The 23,225-nt window shown below is 40.5% G+C and overlaps 1 protein-coding gene across 14 annotated transcripts in view; it reads left to right on the plus strand.

Annotated features, from left to right (window-relative positions):
- LOC124409190 (serine/arginine repetitive matrix protein 2) overlaps positions 1 to 23,225 on the plus strand; it is a 153,875-nt gene that overhangs the window by 53,602 nt on the left and 77,048 nt on the right. For all 14 annotated transcript variants that reach the window (XM_046886628.1, XM_046886627.1, XM_046886634.1 and 11 more), the window contains exon 3: positions 21,625 to 21,672. In XM_046886628.1, coding sequence (XP_046742584.1) covers positions 21,625 to 21,672 — 48 coding nt within the window. The remainder of the gene's footprint in view (positions 1 to 21,624; positions 21,673 to 23,225) is intronic.

Consider the following 23,225-nt stretch of genomic DNA (forward strand, 5'->3'; position numbering starts at 1 on the left):
GCGTTCGAGAATCTCTGCAGCCGTAGGAATCACTCTGGAAATCTCTCTGCCCATAGCGTTGTTAGTTTTCCTTATTCCCCGGATCAGGGACAACCCGCGAGTTTTCATGTCCTGGCGTAGAATGGCTGACGCCGAAATTCGAAAACTCTAATGCCGCCCTTCATTTTTCGAAATTCGCAAAGCGCAGAGCTTTTCGTAGATTGTTTAACGTCGATGAACGTCTATTTCCCCCACTTTTTTCGAAAACAAATTTTTAACCCCAGTTTCCTGCAGATTTTCTAGATGTGTTTTTTTGAGGTTAGCTTACCACTTCATCTTATTTGCTGTATATTAGCTATAAATTGTATTACATTTTTCTTTGTTGTTTCTTTTTTTACAGTTATAATGATGGGCATGGCCATTATTATCCTCTCATGTTGTTTTTTTTATATTATGTAAATTTAAGAAGAACTCAGATCCCACGTATTAACGAATGCTTTTAAGGTTAGTCAATTCATATTGTGATTTTCCTTTTCTGCAATTGTCTCCATCTTGCTAGCAAGTTGTTAAGGATGACCCAAAATTGGGATCGAAACGTTGACGCAAATTGAAAATGTTGCTTTGATGACCTACATATCGAAGATCCTTTCTACATTTCCTCCCCAGTATTCTATCGAATCGAATGAATTTCTACTAATGAAACTTTTAACTAAACCAAAACATAATCAACCTCACATGAAATTGTTGTCGAATCTTATTTATCTCGATAGTTTCGAAATTGATTTACAACTTCTTTGATTTTTTGAAAATTACACTGGCGTTGTTTTTTTTTCGTTTTTCTTTTCCTTCTCTCTATCATATTTTACAAAAAATGAGAGAATTCTCCAATACAGCCTGAGCCATAAATTCGTTTCCTGCACTTTAGGGAAAAAGAGAGAAAAAATGAAGTGATAAATTTTGTTTCGAAATTCAAATCTTCAACGTTTCTTTTTTCATTTTTCCTTCTCTCCTTCTTCTTCTCACGTACGTATAACGTGTTTGCCTTTTCTCCTTATCTCGCAAAAAATTCTACAGCCTCGGTTTTCTGTGTTTCATCCCTCGTCTGCCTCCAGGCGTAATGGAATCCTTATACGCATAGTGACGTCACAGCGACACTCACGCACCGACACCCCATTCCGCGCCTCTTCCTTCACCCCCTCCTCATCATCATTCTCCTCTTCCTCTTCCTCCGCATCCACTACTACTACTACTACTACTACTACTACAACTACTACTATTACTATATTCCCCTCAGCGATAAAATTTACGAGCGCGAAGTGCAACGCCGATGTGAGAGTAAGTTGAGGCTAAAATCAGACCGAGACGGGAAAAAGCTCGCCCCTTTCTTTTCTTATTTTTTCATCCCTTCCTATCTTCTTCATCCTTTTTCCCGGTTTATTCTTCCAACTGGATTTCACCTGGGTATATAGATGTCTATCTGCCACAGTTGAAACAGGTTTTTTACCTTTATTATTCTTGTTATTTGTTCATGCTCGTTCTTCTATTTCAACCTTCTGCGCAGCGTACCGGGGAAAGAAATATCCTGTGTAGAAATTTATTCACCGAAACAGTTTGTCCGTGTCTCGTTACACCGATAATTACCGAACACGAAAAATTTCTGCGCTGTGTAAAAAAAAAAACAAAAAAAGAAAGCCCGTTTAGCGCTGACGATATATATCAACACCGCTAATAAATTAACCGATTACAACTTGTCCAAGCGAAATTCAACGTGTGGAGTTAAAGAGTTTTTTTTTTTTTACCGGATTACATTTTTCAAAGTATATACGTAATATAAAATAGCAAATATTTCAATTCGTTACACATGGTTACAATACTTTCGTCGTTTAAGTACAAAATCGTCGTCGTCGTCGTCGTCGTCGTCTGTTATACGCGACGTTAATTCACGCGTATGTAATTGTCGGCTTCCTCGTCTCTTGCTGGGAGTTTTTATTAAGCGTAAAAAATGTTATAACGTTCGTATAAAGTTCTACAAGCTGCAAGAGGGGCTGCTGGGTAGGCGGGAAATGCAGAGGTGAGTGACGGCGCATTCCCCAGGAAGTGAGTCTCGACGTCTCGAGGATCTCGCCGCCTCCTCCTCCTCCTCCTCCTTCCCAGGCAAGAACGTCGACATCGTCGACGTCGACGAGTCTGTCACTGAGGCGAATTCCCAATTATTACCCCGCCTGGGCAAATTGAGCTGAGCAAAAAAAAAAAAAAAGCTCGCAGCAAAAACTGATCGAGAAGTCGAAAAATACGAAAGTTTAGTTTGCCTTTTTTGGCACGTATTGTAATCTGTACTTTGTATCACTCGTGTGGAAAAATTTATCACGCAGGGGTAAGAATGTGGAAATATTTACGAGTACAAGCGTCGCATTGTTGGATTTTCGAAAAGCTGAGAATCTGTTTTATGGAACGTTTCAAATATACGATATTGGAATGTTATTGAACAGACGGAATGTAGAATGGTGAAGTATGGATAATAAAAAACGTAGGATCGTAAGAATTCTGCTGTATTCTAAGTCTCTCTTACGTTTTCATGTTATGACTTTCTATTACATCGGTCAACACGAACTTTGAGTCTGGATTCTAGATATATGTCAAATTTCGATTTCTTACCAGATAAAGTTTACTTCTATAGAAGCCAGATCGATATTTAGGATTCGAATAAAAATTATCTGTATTATCAAAACATTCATTGTAAGTAACAAATAAACGAAATTCATTTCGCAGTCGAATCACTTTTATTAAAAACTAATATTGTTTCAGTTTTTTATTACATGAATAATTGAAATCATAGATTTTCTTCAATTTTTAAATAACACTATGCTGGCTGTGGAATGAAACTTTTTTAAAAAATAGTAACTTTCATCTGTTTAATATCAATTAACGTATAATAATCAGTGGCACTCAAAATATCTGTAAACTTGTTCCAGCGAAAGTATTGGATCGTTATTATTACTCTCAAGACTACAAAAACAAAATTAAATCGATGTTATATGCATGCTTTGATATTTCTACATTTCACTCCCACCCCGGTAATTAAGACACTCTATCGGTGCAGGGGATGATTTTTTAAGCTCCGATGTACGTGCAGGGCTCGAGAATAAAATGGACCCGAACTCCTTCTCACCCAGAAGACCTATATTATTGTATATTACCATTCGACGATCGATCTCCTGATCGATTATCGTTTACACCAGACATTTGCACGAGCTGTGCGGGTCTCTTGACGCTTATTAGGCACCAGAATTTGCAATCCAACTTTAGACTACCGCACTTTTGCGATTCTTCTCAACTTCTCTGGCAATGCTGCAAAGCACATTGGCGCAAAGTGATTTTTCGATATTTCCATTTCAACGAAATTAAATATAGATTGTTTATTGGATGCCAGAATAACGTGGTCAACTCGCGGGTTTCAAAGTGGCGAAACTACGAATGGCACCAAAGTTACCTCGGATGATTTTCGAGGGTGAATCCGCAGATCCTGCGAGTCAACCCCTCGGGCGGATTTCAATTAAATCGATCTAATTGCTCGCCCCGATCACCAGCCTGCGATTTCAAAAATCGTCGGGATCCTATCATCGAGTACCAGTTGTGGATTGAGGGGAAAACTGAATTGAGGAAAAACGACATTCGTTAACTACGAAAGTAATATGAATCGCGTCGATGAAAACTCCTGATTTCCGCAGCGTGGTCGAAAAGCCTTCAGCTTTTCAGCTATTATCAGTTAATGAAGTCCTCGATTTTTTTTTAACGGTCAAAGTTCGTTCGACTTTATGGTGTTCGATCATTAATATTATTATTATTGCTCTATATTTATTTTTATCGTCGCAGAATCGCTTCCGCAATGCGATATCTGCTGCAGCTAAGGACGATATTATTAGGTGATTTCAAAAGGTTCCCAACCAAATTGTGGATGATTTCTGGCAAAAGGTTAAACGATTTAAAAAAATTTCGGGGTGCGAAATGACGTCAGAAGCGTTACGCTGACTCTGGTTTACACTGACAAAGACTTTCGGTAATGGATAAGCCCTCGTTCTCTATATTCTTTGATCTTTATTGAGAACCTTTATATTATATTCCGTGAAATCTCAAGCCTGGGGATAAAAATAACAGAGAAAGAAGATTAGAATGGTGAAAAGGTGGAAGTAAAAAAACCTCTGGGTAAACAACCCTCGAAGAAACTAATCTCAATTATTCATCCACTAAACGATTCTGATAGAAATTCATCTTCAATTCTTTTCGCGATCAGTTACAGTGACTGGCTAAGTAGATAGATTTAAGTGGAAGTTACCAGGTGTAAAAAGAAATCACGAAACAGAAGGTTAAAAGTAATTAGCTTCTTTCAGTTGGAATGATCACTGGAGCTCATTTTATTCGTAAATTAATTCTGTAGAAATCACCAGACATGAATTGTTGATAAAAATGAATGTACCTACCTATTTTGCAACGAAGGATTAGTTGATTGTTACATGCAATCTGTACCGATGTTACACAAGTTAATTTTTCCGTTATTAGTTCCAAGGTATAAAAAGTAATTGCCAGCTAAGCTATTTCCGTCAAAATCAATTATTTTTATTCGTATTTTTTTTTTTTTATTATACAATATTATATTGTTTTTATTCAACTCAGCCAAATAAACTGGAGCAAGATATGTTCATTCATTAATCCGAGCATTGTTGTAAACTGCATAGAACTCTTGATCTGTGTAAATAATACACATTTTGTAGCAAGTAGGTAATTAAACTCGGTCTTTTCGGACCGAGCATAAGTTTGCAATACGAGTCGTTGGTGAGCCGAAGACAAATATTGCAAATACGCGAGCCGAAAAGACCGTTGGCTCCTTGTTGCACGCGATTCTTTATACAACAAGAGTACGTTACGCGTTTTTTCACAAAGCACGAAATTAAGGTTAGGATCGCGTAACGTCAGATTCATTCGCGACTGCGCATGCGCGCAGTACAGAAAAGACCACTTTTCACTCCCAGGACTGAAAAGTGGTCTCTTCAGTACTCCACGCATGCGCAATCGCAGACTCACTCTACAAGACGCGTAAAACATATTCGCCTCACATAATAATACATTTCTCAACGAGTACGGATACGGTTTTGTGACGTGCTTTAACACACGAGTCAAAAAATCATATCCACACGAGTTTCGACCCTTAATTTTTGTCACACAAACCAATGGAATCGCAACGAAGTTGCGATTATCAGGTTAGAATCCTAAAAATACATTTTTCACACCGAAGTAGAACCCAAGTCGAAACAAGAGAGTCTCCGTGCGTGCATGATAATAAAATGAAATTCACCACTCTGAAACCAGGAAATTAACGAACCCAGTGCAAAGGATAAAACGAGCAGAAGCCATAAGAGGGGCGAGGAGATCGGCGATGGTGAAAGGGGGCGGGGGGGGGGGGCAGAAGAGGCAACCCCCGTGCAGGTGTCGCGTATATTCCGCGGAATCCCCAACTTACGCCACTCGCCGTCGGTTCCCGCTTTACGGCGCTGGCGTGCAACGTCAAGAGCACCGGGTCGGGGTGGGGGGGGGAGCCGCAGTGCTCGCCGAGACCAAAAGGGCGGGCAGTCTGCTAGGAAGACTCGACGTCGCGACGCGTCGAAGGTGACGAGGGGCGCTGGTCGCCTGCAGATAATAAGGACGGTCGTCGATATATCATCGTGCCTAAAAGTGAACGATTCGTTATTTAAGTGTGGAGCTAGTGTTCGTCCCAGTGTTTTCCGTAATTCCTTTATTTAAGCCTTGCCAAGAATTAGGAATAAAAATCCTAAAAATTAGACTCGGAAAATTATCGAGATGACGAGATGATATGATAACGCGTCACTTTTTGCACGCGTCATTATATATGCATATTATTATTGCACGTGTGCATTTAAAAAAAAAATAATAGATTGTTTTTTTGAGAGGGTTTTTTGTACGTGTACTTGTCGGGAATAATTGTCTTCGATTTAATGTCCTATTTTAATCATTAATCATTATATATGGAAGTAAATTCTCTCATCTGGAAGGAAATTTTTTTCTGAATAAAACTTGGCTTCCGGAATGGAGTAAAGTTTCATTCAGAATCCAACCGAGGAAGCCTAAAAGATCTTGAAAGATTTTTACCAGGTTGTGAATGACGTTTAGAAGTTCATCTATATAAACCGATTGTCAAATTATCCGATTGATTTTTCTCTCGGACAAAACAGTTTCGTGCTATAAATTTCCCATCGTGAGAGTGAAAAATAAGTTTTTATCCTCAGAACTATTTCTCAAAAATATCAAATACTTAATCATACATCTATATGGTATAATATACCGTTTTTCTAATGTCCGACGATAGTTACCTTGATTCGTGAAAAAAAAAAAAAAAAAAAAAAAAAAAACCAGTAACGATTACTAAAAAATATCTTTAAACCATCCGAATATCGAGTTCTTCGGTATACATTAGCTATTAATTATACGCAACACGTGCGATTACAGACCTAACATAACTGCAAATTATTCGATATTTTTATTCTACAATGACCTAAATTAAAACTCCGTATACCACGTAGAGTAATATTGCTTGCATCGAAAGTGCAGTGAAGCAAGCTGGTAAACGTATCATACCATACCCATGTCAACGGGGGTAGAACAACCGGTGACCTTTGACCCCTCGGGCAATTACTCATGCTACGCGGGTTCCAACTCTCCTCTAAACTCTATATATATGTATATATGTATTTATATGTGTATAGACTTATATACCTAAGGTATAAACCATTTATACATATATACCTTCGTATGTACAACTAGAACAGAACGACGACATGTAAGCTCGGTAATAGCTTCCGTTGCAACACTGACCTACGGCTTCTTTTTCCTCGAAAAGAAACGGTTGCTCGCTTTAGTTGGACGATTCACCTGTTCTTCCGGTCGTTTTCAGGTACAGGATGATGAAAAAGGAGAAAAATTGTTGTAAGAATCAACAAGAGAAAGAAAATTATTCAAAAAGAGTCGACGAGAAAGAAGGAAAGGAAGGAAACAAGAACCAAAGAAAAAAAAGAAAGAAAGAAAGAAACGTTAACGGTACAAGAAGTAATTGTCCACTTTGGTGGAATTGTTTGCCTCACTTCCTAATTGAGCTTTTAAATATTTAGTCTCGCATTAAAGCTCTCGAGATTTGAATGTTTTATATATCATGAATATATGCGTGATTAGATTTTTTTTTTCATTCATTCTCCCTGTTTATTTAGACATTCTTTACGTACGTTAGACAAAACAGTAAAAAACAAAAATAAAAGCGTGCGACACGTGTGCCGTATTTGGTGAAGAAACGCTTTTATTTAGCCTGTTTATAGTGACGCTTCTTGTTTGCTGTTCTCCTCCTCTCTTTTTTTTTTCTTGTTTCTCTTGAAATTACGCGACCAATTTGTCTCGAGCTTATAGAATCGAGCGAATCGTGCTCTTTTTCTAACGGCATGGCGTGATGCGTAAGGACTTAAGGTTAAGTTGTAAGATTCACGCATTAAGTAACGAAGAGTAAGTAACGTGACTCAGGTTCCTACGAGAATTAGCCCTGCAGCCTGCGGTGGAATAGTCGAGCCTCGATTATCACGGTTCATCCAGATTTGATACCGCGTCGGGCTAAATGGACCGGAAGTTCCACGTAGGAGGACGCAAATGTTGCGAAAAGAGATCGTTCCTCTTATTCTCATTTCCTTTTACCTCCTCCTCTTCTTCTTCTTCTCTGTTTGTCACTCGTCGACGAAATCACCAAGTAAAATGACGCTCCGCTATTCGACGACAGGCGAGGCAAACCTAACCTCAAACTTCCTCTCCTACCGCGAAAATAGGTCAGGGCTTTCCCAGACCTTTTTCCCTCCTTCATTGACTTCCGGAGAAACGGGGAATGCCCCGAAATAAAAACGAGTGAACATCGATACACCCACACTGATAACGCGATCGCACTTTTTATGAGATAATGTATAAGGTCAGTGTACCTGTTAATGACACCTTCAGACCCAATTACTGACCATTTTATCTTACAAAATATTATAAATTTACGGCACAAATTTTGAATTTTTCTATACTAAAACCAATTCCTAGAGGTTTAAACACTGCGAATTCATTTTTTGCTCATTTTAGAACGAAGGATAAAACAGGTCAATTACTGGTACACTTACCTTAATTCAGGTCGTTGTGCCAAATTAGTGTTGAAAGACCAGAGTCATTTCCGAATTCGGATACACCATAAAGTCACTCCTCTTGTATTCCGTCTGAATCGCTGGATCGTATTTCCGGGTAAACGATAACCGCTAAAATGGTTGGGGGGGGGGGGGGGGGGGGATTATTCCTGAGACATCAGCGTGATCCAGGCAGAACAGATACACGGCTATTACTTGGCCCACAATATGCCTCTCATCCTGTGTCCTTAGTCGAAGACGAAGAGGACGATTTTTCGTCGATTTTTGCTGCCTCGAGTTTAGCGAAGGCTAGAACCTGATCGATGTTTCTTTAGGACCCACTCTATGGGAGAGAGACGATGCGGTTACTTTGGAATGGAAGGGGGAGTTTCCTTTGCTCTTCGCACACACGCCTCTCGGCAACCCAGTTTGCTTATCTTCGCTCGGTTTTTGGGGAGGCCACCCCAACTGGCGAACCGAATGGTCAGACGTCTTCGGGCAACCGTAACATCGAGAACGTTCCAACCAATTTACACGTTTCGAAAACCGATGGGATGGATATACAGGAGCTTCTTCGTCGTCGTCTCTTTTCACCATCATCGGTTGGAGGGAGACCAACGTTGATGAAGACTGATTGCATGCTCAAAGCGCGAAGACATGCAGTTCGAGACTTTTACCCCCACGATTTTCTACCCGCTTCATCATTCAGGTCGTTAAAATCGCACTTGTCTATTCCATTGCGAAATTTAGTATGTTTTGCGATACCGTCACACTTTGCGGATCGTTGTTACAACGATTATCACCTCGTTGCTAATTATAAACGAATGTAGCACAGTGTCTCGTGCAATGGTATGCATAGCAGGATGATTTCATGGTTAGAAGTCGCTCGAGATGTGCTTTCTGGGAGCCTAGATGTGTGTGATGTGAAAAGAGAAAAAAGAGGAACAAGGCTGGTTGTGCGCAGTCCTTCATCCTCAAAGTTGTGCTCGACTAATGGTCTTCAAACAGATACCATTTACGCCCCAAGTCCGGGCCGATTTAGCCTTTCCTCCCTCATGTAGAGAAATATCTGCGGAGAGGGGTAAGCTAGAATACCCTGCAGAGTGAAAAACGGCTTTCGTCAACCTTTATCGTCGACATCATGTATTGAATAACCGCAGCCATTACAGTCGAGGATTATACATAATAACGAAGTAACGCGCGCCGGCCGGAGAAAAGGATTAGGGGTGAAAAAAACTTTCGGGGTGGATGGAGGGAGGGGGGGAGGTTAAAAAACACCCCCGTGGAATAATCTTGCTCGTTTTATCTTTGCACAACGCCTCGGATTCACCCGAGTCAGTAAAACCTCATTTAGCCAGAAGTGCTGGGAAGTTTGCTTCAGGGGTGTGAAAAACGTCCGGATCAAAGTGCTCTCTTTCTGTCTCTCCTTCTCTCACTCCGGGCTTTTGCTTTTTTTTTTTGAATTTCTTTTTTCTTTTTTCTTTCTTCATTTCCATAATTTTTTTTTTTTTCTTTCACTGCTTTTCGGCTTTTTACCTTTAACGTGCTGCCGGCAGGATTCGGTATTGAAACTTGTTACTTTGGATGCGTTAATTTTACCGAGTGAAAGGATCACTCGCTGCTTGTCTACCTTTTTGTAATGCGGTGCGCGTGTTCGTCTAGAAAACCGATTCGAATTAGGATATTCCTTTCAAACAAAATCTTGTTAAAATTATCCGATATGACAGGATTATTTCGTCCATTCTTCTCCGCCGTCAACCGTTGCATGACGGGAGTTTTTCTTCTTCTTAATATCTCGGTATATAGTATGTAGGCAGACTTAAATCCATCAAAAAAGAAAACTTTTAATTGGATCTTCGTCGGCGTATTCCTGCGGCATACATTGTGCGCGTTTTTTGTATACCGATGTCCTGTAAGCTATATTCATTGCTCCTCGCAAACCGTAAGCCAATTGTTTGTCTTCTTCACCTCTTAACTGTTTTTTTTTTTTATCTTCTTCTTTTCTCTCCTCTTCTCTACTCTTTCACCGAAGGATTGTTCAGTCGATACAACCAACCATATCTCTTGGGAGTTTCGAGGGTTCCAAGGACTTGGTCCTTGTCGAAACTCCGTTGGCTGATTTTGCCGTTGATCTCCGTCAGATTTCCCAGCCAATGAGACGACCGCGTGAAGCTTCTTAGACGTCGGGAAATGCCGCCGGTACTGCTGACTCGAATAACTGAATTGCTTCGCGTTTTATAATCCCCATTTAAGGAGGAAAGACTTCCAAAAAAAGAAAAAAGTCGCGGATACGCCGGTGAAAATTGTCGCAAATTCATTCATTCTCCGAGTCAGGGATCTAAGGTGAAAATATAACTCGGAAATTGAACAGTAAATCTCGAGTTACGGAATGACGAGAAGTAAAAAGAGATAAATGTATAAATTAAACATTGCTTGATAAGCAGCCGCCTAATATATATAATACTCAAGCAAATTTTCACCGATTCCCGCATATTGGTCAAATATATGTAGAGGATGAAAAATATGAGTATAAATTTCAATTTATTTTTGTTTGAAAACAATTTTTTTTTATTTTTTACGCGACGTTATACTCGTTATCGAATTCATTGTCTGTCATTCTTCCATGTTGAAAATAATTCGCTTTTATATTGACCTTGCAGCATCGGTTTCTTCGTCGAAAAAAATGTTTCCACGTTACGTGGTTTTCCCTGTTTCGAAAATCCTTGGCCTCGCGGAAATATCGTATTATATTATAGCTACGTAAGTTGGCTCTCCTACGATCCCGAGGCGGGTTTGCCACGACTGGGTCATCAGGCGCTAGTTAAACATTTACACTTTAGCCGAATGTTGACGCGGGGTCGAGCGTCGAATAGGAAACAGTTTGAAACACAGTTCGAAATAGCGGAGTGCTCCATGGCGGTAGCGAACCGTTGCTTCCGGGTTACCTGAGAGCTTGCGCGGAGCTTTCGCTTGGGTGAACCTGGTAAATAATGCAGCGGTCCACGCGCCATCCTCCCCGAATCCCCGGGGACGAGAAGGAGACGCCGGGGCGAAATCCATCCGCGTCTGTCAGCCCCTCGAACGCCGTGCATTACCGCCCATTTTGAGCTTTTCGAATAACCCCGAAACCGCCCAGCAGCTTCCGATACTCTCTAATTCCGACGAGGAAGACGCTGCTTACGTTGGCATGGAACCCCAACAACGAGATTGACTGACGTCTGATTTACGCTGCATTCGAATGTTGTGTATTATACCTACATCAGCAGGGTGGCGCAAAAAAACCGACTATTTTTTTTTTTTTTCTCTTGAGTCTCGTGTGACAAAATTTTAGTTTTTGATGTTTTAAGATCCCACCCAAAGGACAGCTCAAAAAAAAAATTTTAGGAGGTCGGTCCAAATTTTAAAAAATGTCAAAAATCGTCATGAAATTAAATTAAAAAAATTGTATTTTCAATATTTTGTTTGATTTTTAATTCATGTCGCGGTGTATTGTTATCGATTCTTTCTTACTAAATTGAAGAAAAAATATTTATGAAATTTTAATATGAATATTAAGAGGTCATTGTTCAATTCAAATTTTGAACTGAAACTTTCGGAAACTTATTTTTCTTTCGTCTGTAAAATTATACCGTAACGAGAAATTTTTTTTTTTTTATAAATCGATTTTTGACGATTTCTGACGTTTTAAAAAATGTGGAGTGACCTCTTAAAATTTTTTTTTTGAACTGTCCTTTCGAGTGGGCTCTTAAAACATCAAAAACTAACATTTTGTCACACGAGACTCAAAAAAAAAATAGTCTGATTTTTTGCGCCACCCTACTACATCAGCCTTTCAAAATCAGATTCGGATTAACTTTCCCATTCAGAGCTCGGATTGAATTCTTTTTGTTTATTATATTCTCCATTTTTACAAACTTCGCGCCGCGGGGAGAAGGAATGAATAGACGTCGGTCGGTTCAGCGATCAATTCGTGCAAGCTTAATGAAGGTTTTTCTTCCTCGGACTCTCCAGCTGAGCCAAATGGTGTTTGAAATACTTCGAAACTTTGTTTGAGGAAAAAATTGAACAGCGATCAGTGATGCGTTGTTCTGCTGCTTGAAGTTGTTGAAGAGCCGGATTGTGAACGGATATTGAAAAGTGGATTGGTAGTAAGGGGGAATTTTAAAAAACGCGGACATTGAATTCGTAAATTCAAATTCAAATTATCCAAAATCGAAACGTGGAGGTATAACGGTAGTGAAGTATAGAAAAACATTGGACCGAAGAAATCATCTTTCAATTTATTTGCGGTTACGTGTTTTGGATCTTCAATCGTACGACGTTAAACAAAAAGAAAAGTAAAAATACAGAACAAAAAGTTTTGAATTTCTCTGCAAATTCTCGATGTTGTGACCCTTCAATTTTTGAATCTCTGCTCTACGATGTTTGATCATGGACGAATAGCCGAGTGAAGCAGCTGCGTCCAGTACTCTGCAACTTGAAAGGGATGCTATTTTGATGTAACCCGGACGAAACCGTGACGTTGAATAAATTTCGAACATTATCCCGAAATCTAGATCACGTAGAAAGCCACGCCACCGCAAATAAATGACGACAAGCCAATGCACCTCGATCCATCGTCACCAAGTTTGCTCGCTTCGATGTGTCAACACCTTCGAGTTGAAAATGCCAGAAATTTCGCAGCTGTAGGTCAGGTTTACACATAATACAAGATCTCCTCGGAAACGTTGACAAGAAAAAAATTGATCGCTCCAAAGCATATACATTATACATATACCTCATCATTTTCATCGTGAATGTCCCGGTAATTACACAATTACAAACCATGAGGGAAATTAATAACGAGAGTAGAATTTTACCCGATCATTAATCCCGGTACGTTTTAGGTACAAAACGTTATTGTACACATGCCTGTAAACAATTCCGGCAGCAAATGCAGGCAGATGATTACGGTCATGTATACCTACATAACGACATGTGTGCAGCATGCAGCGTGGTGGTAAATTTCGTTGTAAAATTGAGTGAAAAGCTTGGGAAGTCGAGCTAAGTAGGTGAGGCGCAAAGTGTAGAAGTTATACGCACGTAGCCTGTACGTAGGTACCCATAGGTATACGTATAACGTCGGTATGGGTTCTCGCTCGAGAAATTACGACCCTGGATGTGGCCGTAGAATGTACGCCGTGTTAACCAAAATGTATACATATACACACCACAGATACATACCACGTACAATATGTATACCTACACACACGTGCTCGAAGCCACCCGCTTCCCATAAAGGCGTGTGTTCGTGAGGGAGGATAGGAAGCCGGGCTCAAGGCACGTACGTCGTACGCTCTACGACGGCCGATGCATCTTCCATTTACACTGCCTCTCTCTCTCTCTGCACTCGTAGCACGTAGGTAACGCCGTCTATGACGCCATGATCTATGTATATCCGTTAGAGTGGTCCTTAAAAAAGTAATTTGCGAATTGCGATCGACTTGCCCCCTAAATCGGCTCCACATAATTCCCTAATGTTTTCACTTTTTTACCCCTTCAACCCCTTCAGGGGTATATCGAATCTACTAAACGGATTTAGACGACATTTGGTATGGGAGTTTTTTTTGGTTCGCTTATTTCGAATCTGAACTCAAGATTTGAAAATTCAAATCGGCGGATGATGGTATGGTAGACCAATACCCCAAAAATCACTTGGTATTGCTATATTGGTTCCAACGTTTCGAATCTTGTAATTTCGAGTTCAGATTCGTAACCAGTGAGTCAAGAAACCAACCTACACAAAATTTGATTGATGATTAACATTATTCCATCAAGTATTCCGAAAGATTTCTCGCCCCGCTGGGAATGCGACGACACGAGTAAGTTCGCGGTCTGCTTTACCGACTGTAATGGAACAGCGATCGGTAAACGGGAAGAGCGATGATCCACACGACGCGTAACCAGACTTGCAGACGTTTTCCTTTTCCTCGGCATGAAGAGAAACTTGGAGAAGTCCGTGGGGCATAATACATAATGTATAATAACCGAGGTACACATATACATATATTCATATATTCATACGCGTCTTGTTTGCCAAGTTCCTCAAGGAAGATGCGTCCTCCTCCCCTCCCGCCTCCAAGGCGTTGCGCACCTGCGGATCCACCGCCTCCCGTAAGCTAATGTTCAGGAAAACACGCGAATACATACCTATGCATAGATGGTACACACATATAAGCTGTTGTCGAGAAGCAACAAAAGTTCGTCCCCCGTTTCGTTATGATAGTAAATATTAGCTCGGCAGAGCTTGACGTCGGAGGATAGAGCGGGGAGGGGGGCAATCTTGCAGGGTTCTCTAATTAGAAATGCTTTAATAATGTTAATTAAACCTCAATTCGCGACGGGACGGCCTCGGCGGACTTAACCTACTTACACCCGTTCAAATAACCCGCCGCGCGCCGCTCGCCGTGCGGCGGCACATTGTGCGCGATTTTCTACGACTTTTGAATCAAGCTGCGCTCACTTCAGCGCAGTTCCGCTGGAAAAGATTTCACTGCCTTAGCTCGAGCTTTTTCTTCGTTTTAACCGCCCTTCCAGTCCCTTTTGCTACGAGAATTCCTACCAATTTAACCAAGATTTGCGGACTTTTAAAGCTCGAATTAATTACAGTATCGTGCGTGAATGTTTTTTGTTTTTCTCATTTAGCAAAATGGCATTTCAAGATCAGAAGTTGGTCCGATTCCAATGTTTCAGGCCTGTAAGACGGCGGAATAGGAGATTTTTCTGTGGCTGTTGAAACCCGATTATTTTGATGGATTGAGCCCATCGATTCATCGCGAATCAACTGAATTAGTAAATAAAGAAAATACGAGTTAGATAGTCTATTTGCAATTTACTAGTTATTAAGGTTTTGCCGAGGTAGCTGTCGAAAAATTGAGGACAAAACTGCCGGAAAAGTGTGGAATAAAACTGAAAACGGGAGAAGGGGGGATCGGAAAATGAACAATTTGCGAGAGTGGTTCAATTTCGCTTCGTTTCGCTCTCTGCAATAATGTTGAACGTTCCTGGGCCGCGAAGCCAATACGCTGTTCATTCGCGGCGTGAATTATATTGAAAGGCTCGGTGTCAAACAGTTCGACTCGGAAAGTTTAATTAATTCTCTCTGGTCCTGTCATCCGAGTTCTCTTCGACAAAAGGATCATAGAAACGAGCCGTATCGAGCTGCAGCCCCCGAATAACTTGGCCGCTCCTTTTTCAGTCGAAGAACGAGCTGCATTATCGGATCAGGATTAAAACTGCCGCTGATCCAGGACTCGAAGTATCCAACCTGAAATATTCGCTTTAATCAGACTTTTGGAATTCCCATCATGGGAGAAAATTTCCGCAAGAGGATCCCTCGATTTGTTTCAATTCAAGCTCTTTCTGCTGTCTGGTCGCGAAACATGAAAAAATACTTTTATTAGGCAAAGTTTAGACAAGACAAGTTATCTCTGCGCATAATAACATCAACCCCCTTGTTGACGTGTGAGCATTTTTTTTTTCTTTTTTCTTTTTTTTGTCCATTACAAACTTGTCCTCATCTCTTCATTCGAAGCGACGTTTCCGCGTTGCGATTTGCGACGAATACTAATGCCGAAAACCCATTAACTCCGTATATATTTTTTTAAACAATTTCAACACCCCATTTATGTAAGTCCCTTTTCCGATTTTCACCGACGATTGCGTTGAGATGCAAATTTTTTTCAATTACAAGATTCCAGATGCTCCGGAAAGATCTCATAAAATCCGTACAATTGACCAGCTCGCCAAAGTCTGATGGGTAGATGGACTGACCGAATTGGCAGATGAACGTTCGCTGATAGATTCAAATAGGCGTGGGTTGAACGGGAGCTTTATCGACCCCCGAATTCCGGCTATCAAGCGTTTAGTTAACAGTTCTGCAGTCGGGTGGGGCAGAATCGTTGAAGCATCCCTGGAGGCGCTTAAATCGAAGCTTTAGAAATTTGGAAATCTAGGATTGGTATAATATATATGTATGTAATTCGCATTTAGGATAACCGCAGCCAAGGGAGATTTCAAACGTGGGAGGCCAACTTCAAGGCGATCATTGGATTCGGCAGTCGCGACTCCGACGCGCGGTTACTGAGAGTAATTAATTAACTAATTAATTAATTAATTATTATGCATCCCAACAATACATAGAAATTTAACCGTCGGGCATTTCTCTATTGGTATCGATTACATTTATCCTTTCTTTATTTTCTCTTCTCTATTACACATACTTATATAAAACGTCCATATGTTACCTTATAACTCCAGAACTACTGAATCAATTTTGATTATTTTTTTTCTGTGTATAGCTAAAAAAAACGTTTCGCCACGTTTTAGGTTATATTTCTTTACAACCAGATGAATAGTTTTGGAGATATAACGATATATATAAACCAAGTCAGAACGGGATGACACACTTAAGCGAACGCTAACTAAACTCTTACAGATAGAGAAAAGTTATTTTCAAGAGTTTCCAAGATATCGATGAACTCTGCAAAAAAGTTCCCGGAAGCATATGGCTGTGTCTAAAATAGTTTTTCCACAAAAAGCATTTGAATATATTCGCGGGCGGAGCCTCAACGGACTGCTAGACTAGTCAACGCATATAAAGTACGTTTCATTTGGGGATCGTTGGGTGGGCAAAAGCTCGCTTATCGTCAACGGCGAACAATCGAGATTCCGACCCTGCGGATATACGGCGAATGAATAAGGGAATTGCGAACCCTGTAGCTGAAGCGGGGCTTCGTTCCTTCCTTTCTTGTTCTTTCCTTCGTTCCTTGTTCGTTTCCTCTGTTCCTTCGTTCCCTCGTCCGTTCGTTCCTTGTTCGTTCCGTCGTTCCTGTTTCATTCCTTCGTTCCTGGTTCATTCCTTCGTTCTTTGTTCATTCCTTTGTTCCTTCACTCTTCGTTCGTTTCTTTGTTCCCTCGTTCCTCGTTCGTTCCTTCATCCATTCCTTCCTTCGTCCATTCGGTGTTTTCAGGTCAGGCTGGGTATCCTTCCACCCGTGGGTCAGAAGCCCGTTGACCGTGGTCTAATGCCGCGTGACTCTTCGCTTAGGCGTAATTGCAATTAGTTCAAGCCCTCTGCTGGCCCTGGCCCTGGCCTTGCTCGACGACTCAGTCAGTTTCTCGTTCGAGCACGGAAGACGCTCGGCATTTTCACCCTCGGTTAGAATATCCTTTCTGGAATTTTTACGGATTCTCCATGATTCTGTTCAAAGTGGTCAGTTCTCATCATACAGCGATTCGACGACGCTTTAGCCACCACCGTTCAAAGAGTATCGGACAACTCACGTAGCAGCGTTCCACATTTTCGTGCAGGCGTTGTAACGTCAACGCTGAATATCGAGGAAAATACCCTAATCGGAAAATATCTAACCGCCATTACCTAGGTACAGTTAATTTTACCAAACGATCACTCCGTGCCTTTTCACCGCCGATCTAAATCAGTCCCCATTCATCCCTTGATCTCGACATGCCAAATCTTTTCCATCTAACTATAAGTGGGAGTATATTTTCATCGACACGATTTACCTTTTTTCGTTCCCCAAAATGCGGGAACGATTTTTCCGTAAAACTAACCGGAAGCCCTGGAGAACCTTGCGTTATGCACAACTTGAAGTTCAATTAAAGACAAACACGAGGCTTTTTCGCTTCCGTTGTTTCACCGCAACCGGCACTTCCTTATTTTTCCCGAGAAAAAACAGCAGCTGCATCCATTCGTGCATGCATGCAAAAATAAAAGGCCGTATTCGCAGGCTGCTATCCTCGGGGGATTGTGTGTATTACTTTTCTATGACGTTTCACGTCAACACGGCTGTGATCATTCCCTCTCCCATTTCCATTCCACATCACGCTGCGGGCGAACTCGACTCTTCTTTCTTCTTCTAGTCCAATTAGCCACTGCATACTTTGTGCGCCAGTGCATGGTGATAATTATTTGTGCATCTGCAATTCCAGAAGATCTTCTCTCGCTTCTTTCGATACTATTCTCTCATTTTCAGGCAAAATTTCTCCATGCAGATGCAGCGGTTGTGTATGATTGAATAAAAGCAATAAATTATTGTAAAAACTAATGTAACATTAATAAATATTATAATAAAAAACTAAGAAAGTAATGAAGTGACAAGAAAGTAGTGAGAAAAGTTATTCGTCTAATTGAATGTAATACCCTGGTGGTAAATTTGTGGTATAAAATTAAAATAACTGTATTTATTCAACGGTCTAAAGTCGAAAGAAAAAATACATTTCTGGCGGTGAAACTCTGCTGAGATCAAACGTCGAGCTGATTTTTACCGTGAGGTGAGAAAATCCCCGGCCTGTGTGTAGGCTGAAAATAACATGTGCAGCAAGTGCAGCGAGTGTTGCCAAGGCTCTAGGCATAGCGTGGACGCCAGTCCTACGCCCGGCTCCGATTCTGACCCTTCAGGTAATTAATACGAAACAATCGCTGCGACACGCCGCGTTCCTGTAACTTGATTCCAGTTATTTAACCGGATCACGTTCCTCTGTCTGCCTGCTTGCCTGCCTGCCTTCCTCGCATATCGGGGAACCACCCAGCTTCACGCAACCTCTCCTTCTATTCACTTGTATCAAGTTATTCTCCACGGAGCTCTGAGTAAACCCTTTCCTGTTTGCCTCTTCGGCTCGGTTTCGTAACGGTTAATGGGAACGAGAACGAGACCGTCGAGAGCGTAGAATGAACAGATATGGAAAAATTTTGGTCCAGGAGGTTAAAATTTTTATCACTTGTCAAGCAAGTTGCAGTATTGAGCAAATTTTCATTTCATATTAGAAAATTGTTTGGTCTATGAATTTTTGTTCAAGCATATGATGTGTTATATGTATTCACCGAATGTCGTCATGCGATATAATTATTTATGGAATATTTGATTGTACAGTTGATTAGTGACTTTGGTGAGTCGATCGGAGGATTCGCAGTGTAGATGGAAAAAATAATCCACATGATTTCAAAAGTTTTTAAATGCTTTCTGGAGTCTTCAGAGAACTTTTCTGAAAAATAAAATCGTTGTTGAATTATTCGAAAGTTCGATCTCTTGATCTCTGTAAGATACCTTTCAATGTCATTTGTTTATCGGCAGATCGTTAGTGATAGCTATATCAAAAGAGGAATCTGTAAGTTTATATCTTAGATTTTTTGCAATGCATATAATTTTTTCTTCATTTCTACGAACTCAATTATAAAAAGATCGTCTCAAGTCTGTGAATCATTCCAGTTCATCATCTTCAAGGTGATCAGGAAGCAGATATTTTTCCAGCTGGTGCACTGCGACTACCGATGTTTCAGCTTTTACCTTGTAGAATTTGAGAGAGGAACTTGCGCCGGAATAACGAGAACTCAGATTTACGTCAATAGCGAGTAAAACGTGGTAATATCTTTTTTCGAGGAATTTAGTCCCGCGGGAACCAAATTGATCCTTTACAAAAGACGCGCGGCAGATATCCGCCATTAGAGAGATTTTCCTTTGTCGAAGTTTTCGGGACCGAGAAAGAAACCGGAAATTTTCACCTACGATTCGTCATTTTTATCCCCTCTTTCTCTGTAACGCATCACTTTTCCCACACACACACACGTTCGATGCACCGTCACTCTGTGCCTATTTCGTCCTTTGACGGAGCCGATTTCCCTCCGAGCCCTTCGCCTTCACGTCCGATAATCACGACGAGCCCATTAATGAACCCATACAAGGTGCACGCCTCGATAATCTTTTAATTTCAGCGCTTCTCCGTTCTACGCTGAGAATCATTTTTACTTGTACAAGTTACTAGATACAGACTTTTATAATTATTCATTTCCTTCCTCATAACCTAAAGAAATACGTTTTTTTTAAGGTACGAAATGAAAATCAGTTTTGTAACTGTTATCAGAAAATTTATATGGTGATACGTATTTGGTTATACTAATGTTTTGTTTTTTTATTTCTTTTTGAACAAATGTTGGGATAAAATCGACGTTTGTTCCACGACAAAGCGACATTGAGATTCTATTTAATTGGGAAAATATAAACTGAACAAACGGATAATTAACTTGTTGTAATAGCCAAAAAAAATTTAGTATTCACAACTGTAATCAGAACGATGAGTTACTTGTACCAATTTTTTTTTCTACAATCCAAAAATATTTTCACCTTATAGATATATGCATGCATGTTTACATACATGTGTATACAGTAATCGAAACTGTATAATTTTGAAAAATTATTCGTTCGGATTTCCCTCGTGCGAGAATCGCAAGTTTTAACGCTTTCCGGAATAGTGCTGCTGCAAATTACGCGCTTCATACCGAACGCGGGAAATTTCCCGTGGGAATTTACTCGGATCGGTTGAATATCGAGGAATCCTCAGATTTTGAAGCAGTTGTAGAGCGGACCAGAGAGACTGTCCTGATTTCGATTCATTCGCTCGATCAGAACCCAAATTTTTCAACATCTTTCGTACAGCGACGCAACAAACTTAACAAATCGGACAATTTTTTAGGGGGATTTGGGAACGATTTATAAACCGAGAAAACACCAAAGCCAGGGTCGAGTAATTGAAAACGTCAACCGGTGAAGAATCCATTTCTTCTTTTTCGTCTTATGCAGAGCTGGAAAAAATTTACTCCCGATATTTTTCACTGTTTTTGAAACGGTATAGGGAGGGGGGGGGGGGGGAGTAAGCGGGGCAAATGGGATACCCTTAGGATTATATAAAAAAATTTTCTTCTTCGAAATGTTTTTTAAATAGCCAAAAATGAATTCTATAAACATTATTGAGCATTATTTTGAATTTTTTTTACGATTTTCAAAAAATTTTTTGTGCCCCTGACATCCGAAAATCATGTTTATTTTCTTTGGTTACAATTAAAAAGAAAATATTTAGCGTATTTGAGTCTTCGAAAACTAAGCATTTCCTTAAGTACCTCGTTTTGTCCCCCCCCCCCCCCCCCCCCCCCTTCTACCTTACCGACGGTGCTCCTTCGTTTTTTAATTAAACATGCCCGTTTGTAAAGTACCTTCCAGACGGTTGAATCCGCTAATTTTTCTTTCACCAGGGAAAAAAGTAACTCTGAAAACGAGCTACGCAGTGTCTTTGCAAACCGACAATTAGCAGCGTTTAATTTATCTCAAGCGTGTGCATTGCACCCGCGTCCTGCACCAAAGTTTCACGATTTTCTGCTTGTGAATTGAATCGTTTGCTCACCCACTTCGTGAGAAAAGATCTTGGTGAAGGGGAGAGAACGACGAAGAAAAAGTCGGAGACTCGAAGTTGGAGTTCTTACGGTGTAAAAGACGTGCAGTAGAGTAAAAAAAAAAAGACAACCAACATTTATCTCAATTTACCATCTACATCCAGAAATATATATCTCAATTATCTCTAAATATTTATTTTCTGTCTCTTTCTGTTACAGAAGAAGAGTGGAACCCTGATGGCAAAGGACGGCAATCAAACGAGACGGGTGAGTAAAAAAGTGATGAAAAAAAAACTCTCAATACAAAATTGAAAGATTTTATTTACCTCTTGACGAAATTTTCAATCGATTATTCAAGATTTACATTCAATTTTTGAAATATCGCCGTAATTTTTTTTACGCAATTGCACTTTTTAGATATCAATGTTGATGTTTTGAAAGGGATTATAATGATTACGCGAATATAATGAACGCTATAAATGAACAAAGTGTTGAAAATGCCTGTCTTGAAGGATTAAATTTAATTGTGGGAAGGTTGTGGGGACTAAAAAAATTGGACTCTGTAATTTCTGGATTTTGGGGTCGCTAACGATGAATCCGACGTCAGAATTCCCAAATTCAAGATGGCGGATCCAATACGGTCAACTGAAAATACAATAATTGATGCTATTCGCTTGAAATTTGTTACTCTGCGGTTTTCGGGGTCGTATTTGGTGCCCCAAAAAACCCCTGAGTGTCCATTTTCTTGCCATTCCGATCACTTTCACATTTTCAGCCCGCCATATTAGATCGGGCATTTTGAGTTTCGAGAATTTGGCAAGAAAAATATATGCTTGAAAGGGTTAATTATATTAAACGTGAAGAGAATAAAATCGAAGTATTTTTTACATATTTCGCGATTCCGTCCTTCTTCTCTTCTCTCGCATTAAAGTGCAGGTACCAACATTTCATGGGTTTTAAGAAATTCATAGAACCGCAGACGCATCGCGATTACGAGAGTCTGGGCTTGATCCATGGGGGGATTAGGCGTGTGAGAAATTTGAGCTCGTTAGACTGCAGAAACGTCGTCTAGACTCCATGTGGCGATTATTCCCTCTTTATTTTTCGTCTCCCTTTTCTCGCGCAGTTATTTTTCTTCATCTACCTCCTCCACGGCTGTTCTCGTTTTACGGCCCTGACGGTAAGATTATGGCGAACGCCGTTTTCTCACTACCTTAGATAAAGCATTCGCGGTTAATCCGGAAGTGAGGGCGAGACGGAGGAACATCTGCTTATCGCTAAGGCCGCAGGGCTGTAAGATGAAAGTCCTAATCACACGGGGCGAAGGGAGAAGATGGAAAAGGGTGAAAATTATAATTAAAAACGGGAAATCGGCGAACCTGCACGTCAGCCGGGGAATTGAGGGACTCGGGGGTACGAGGCGTAAAAATTATTGGGCGCCATGCCACGCCGTTTATTACGCCTGATAATTTTAATCAATTTCTCGAGCCCGCATCCCTCGTCGGAGAATATTTGCCGCTTTCTGCCTTTTCGCGTTTCTTCGTGTATATATATAATATATATATATATATATTTACATATGTATGTAATAAATATAAGACGACGACGTGAATCACGTCTGCGACTCGACTCGTATACCTACCCGATTCGTGATTCGATTTCTGCTCCTTCCACCGCAAATCGATCGCTGATTTATCATCCCGTCGATCTTACCGCGGAACGAGCTCCAGTCAGGCTTCTGGATCCCTTCGTCGGCTTGTTGCCGCGTTTACCTTATCGCTTTGATTTCAGGCATTTACGACTTCCTAATTTACTATATA

Source organism: Diprion similis, chromosome 8, assembly GCF_021155765.1.
Source record: "Diprion similis isolate iyDipSimi1 chromosome 8, iyDipSimi1.1, whole genome shotgun sequence".
Classification (NCBI taxonomy): Eukaryota; Metazoa; Arthropoda; class Insecta; order Hymenoptera; family Diprionidae; genus Diprion; species Diprion similis.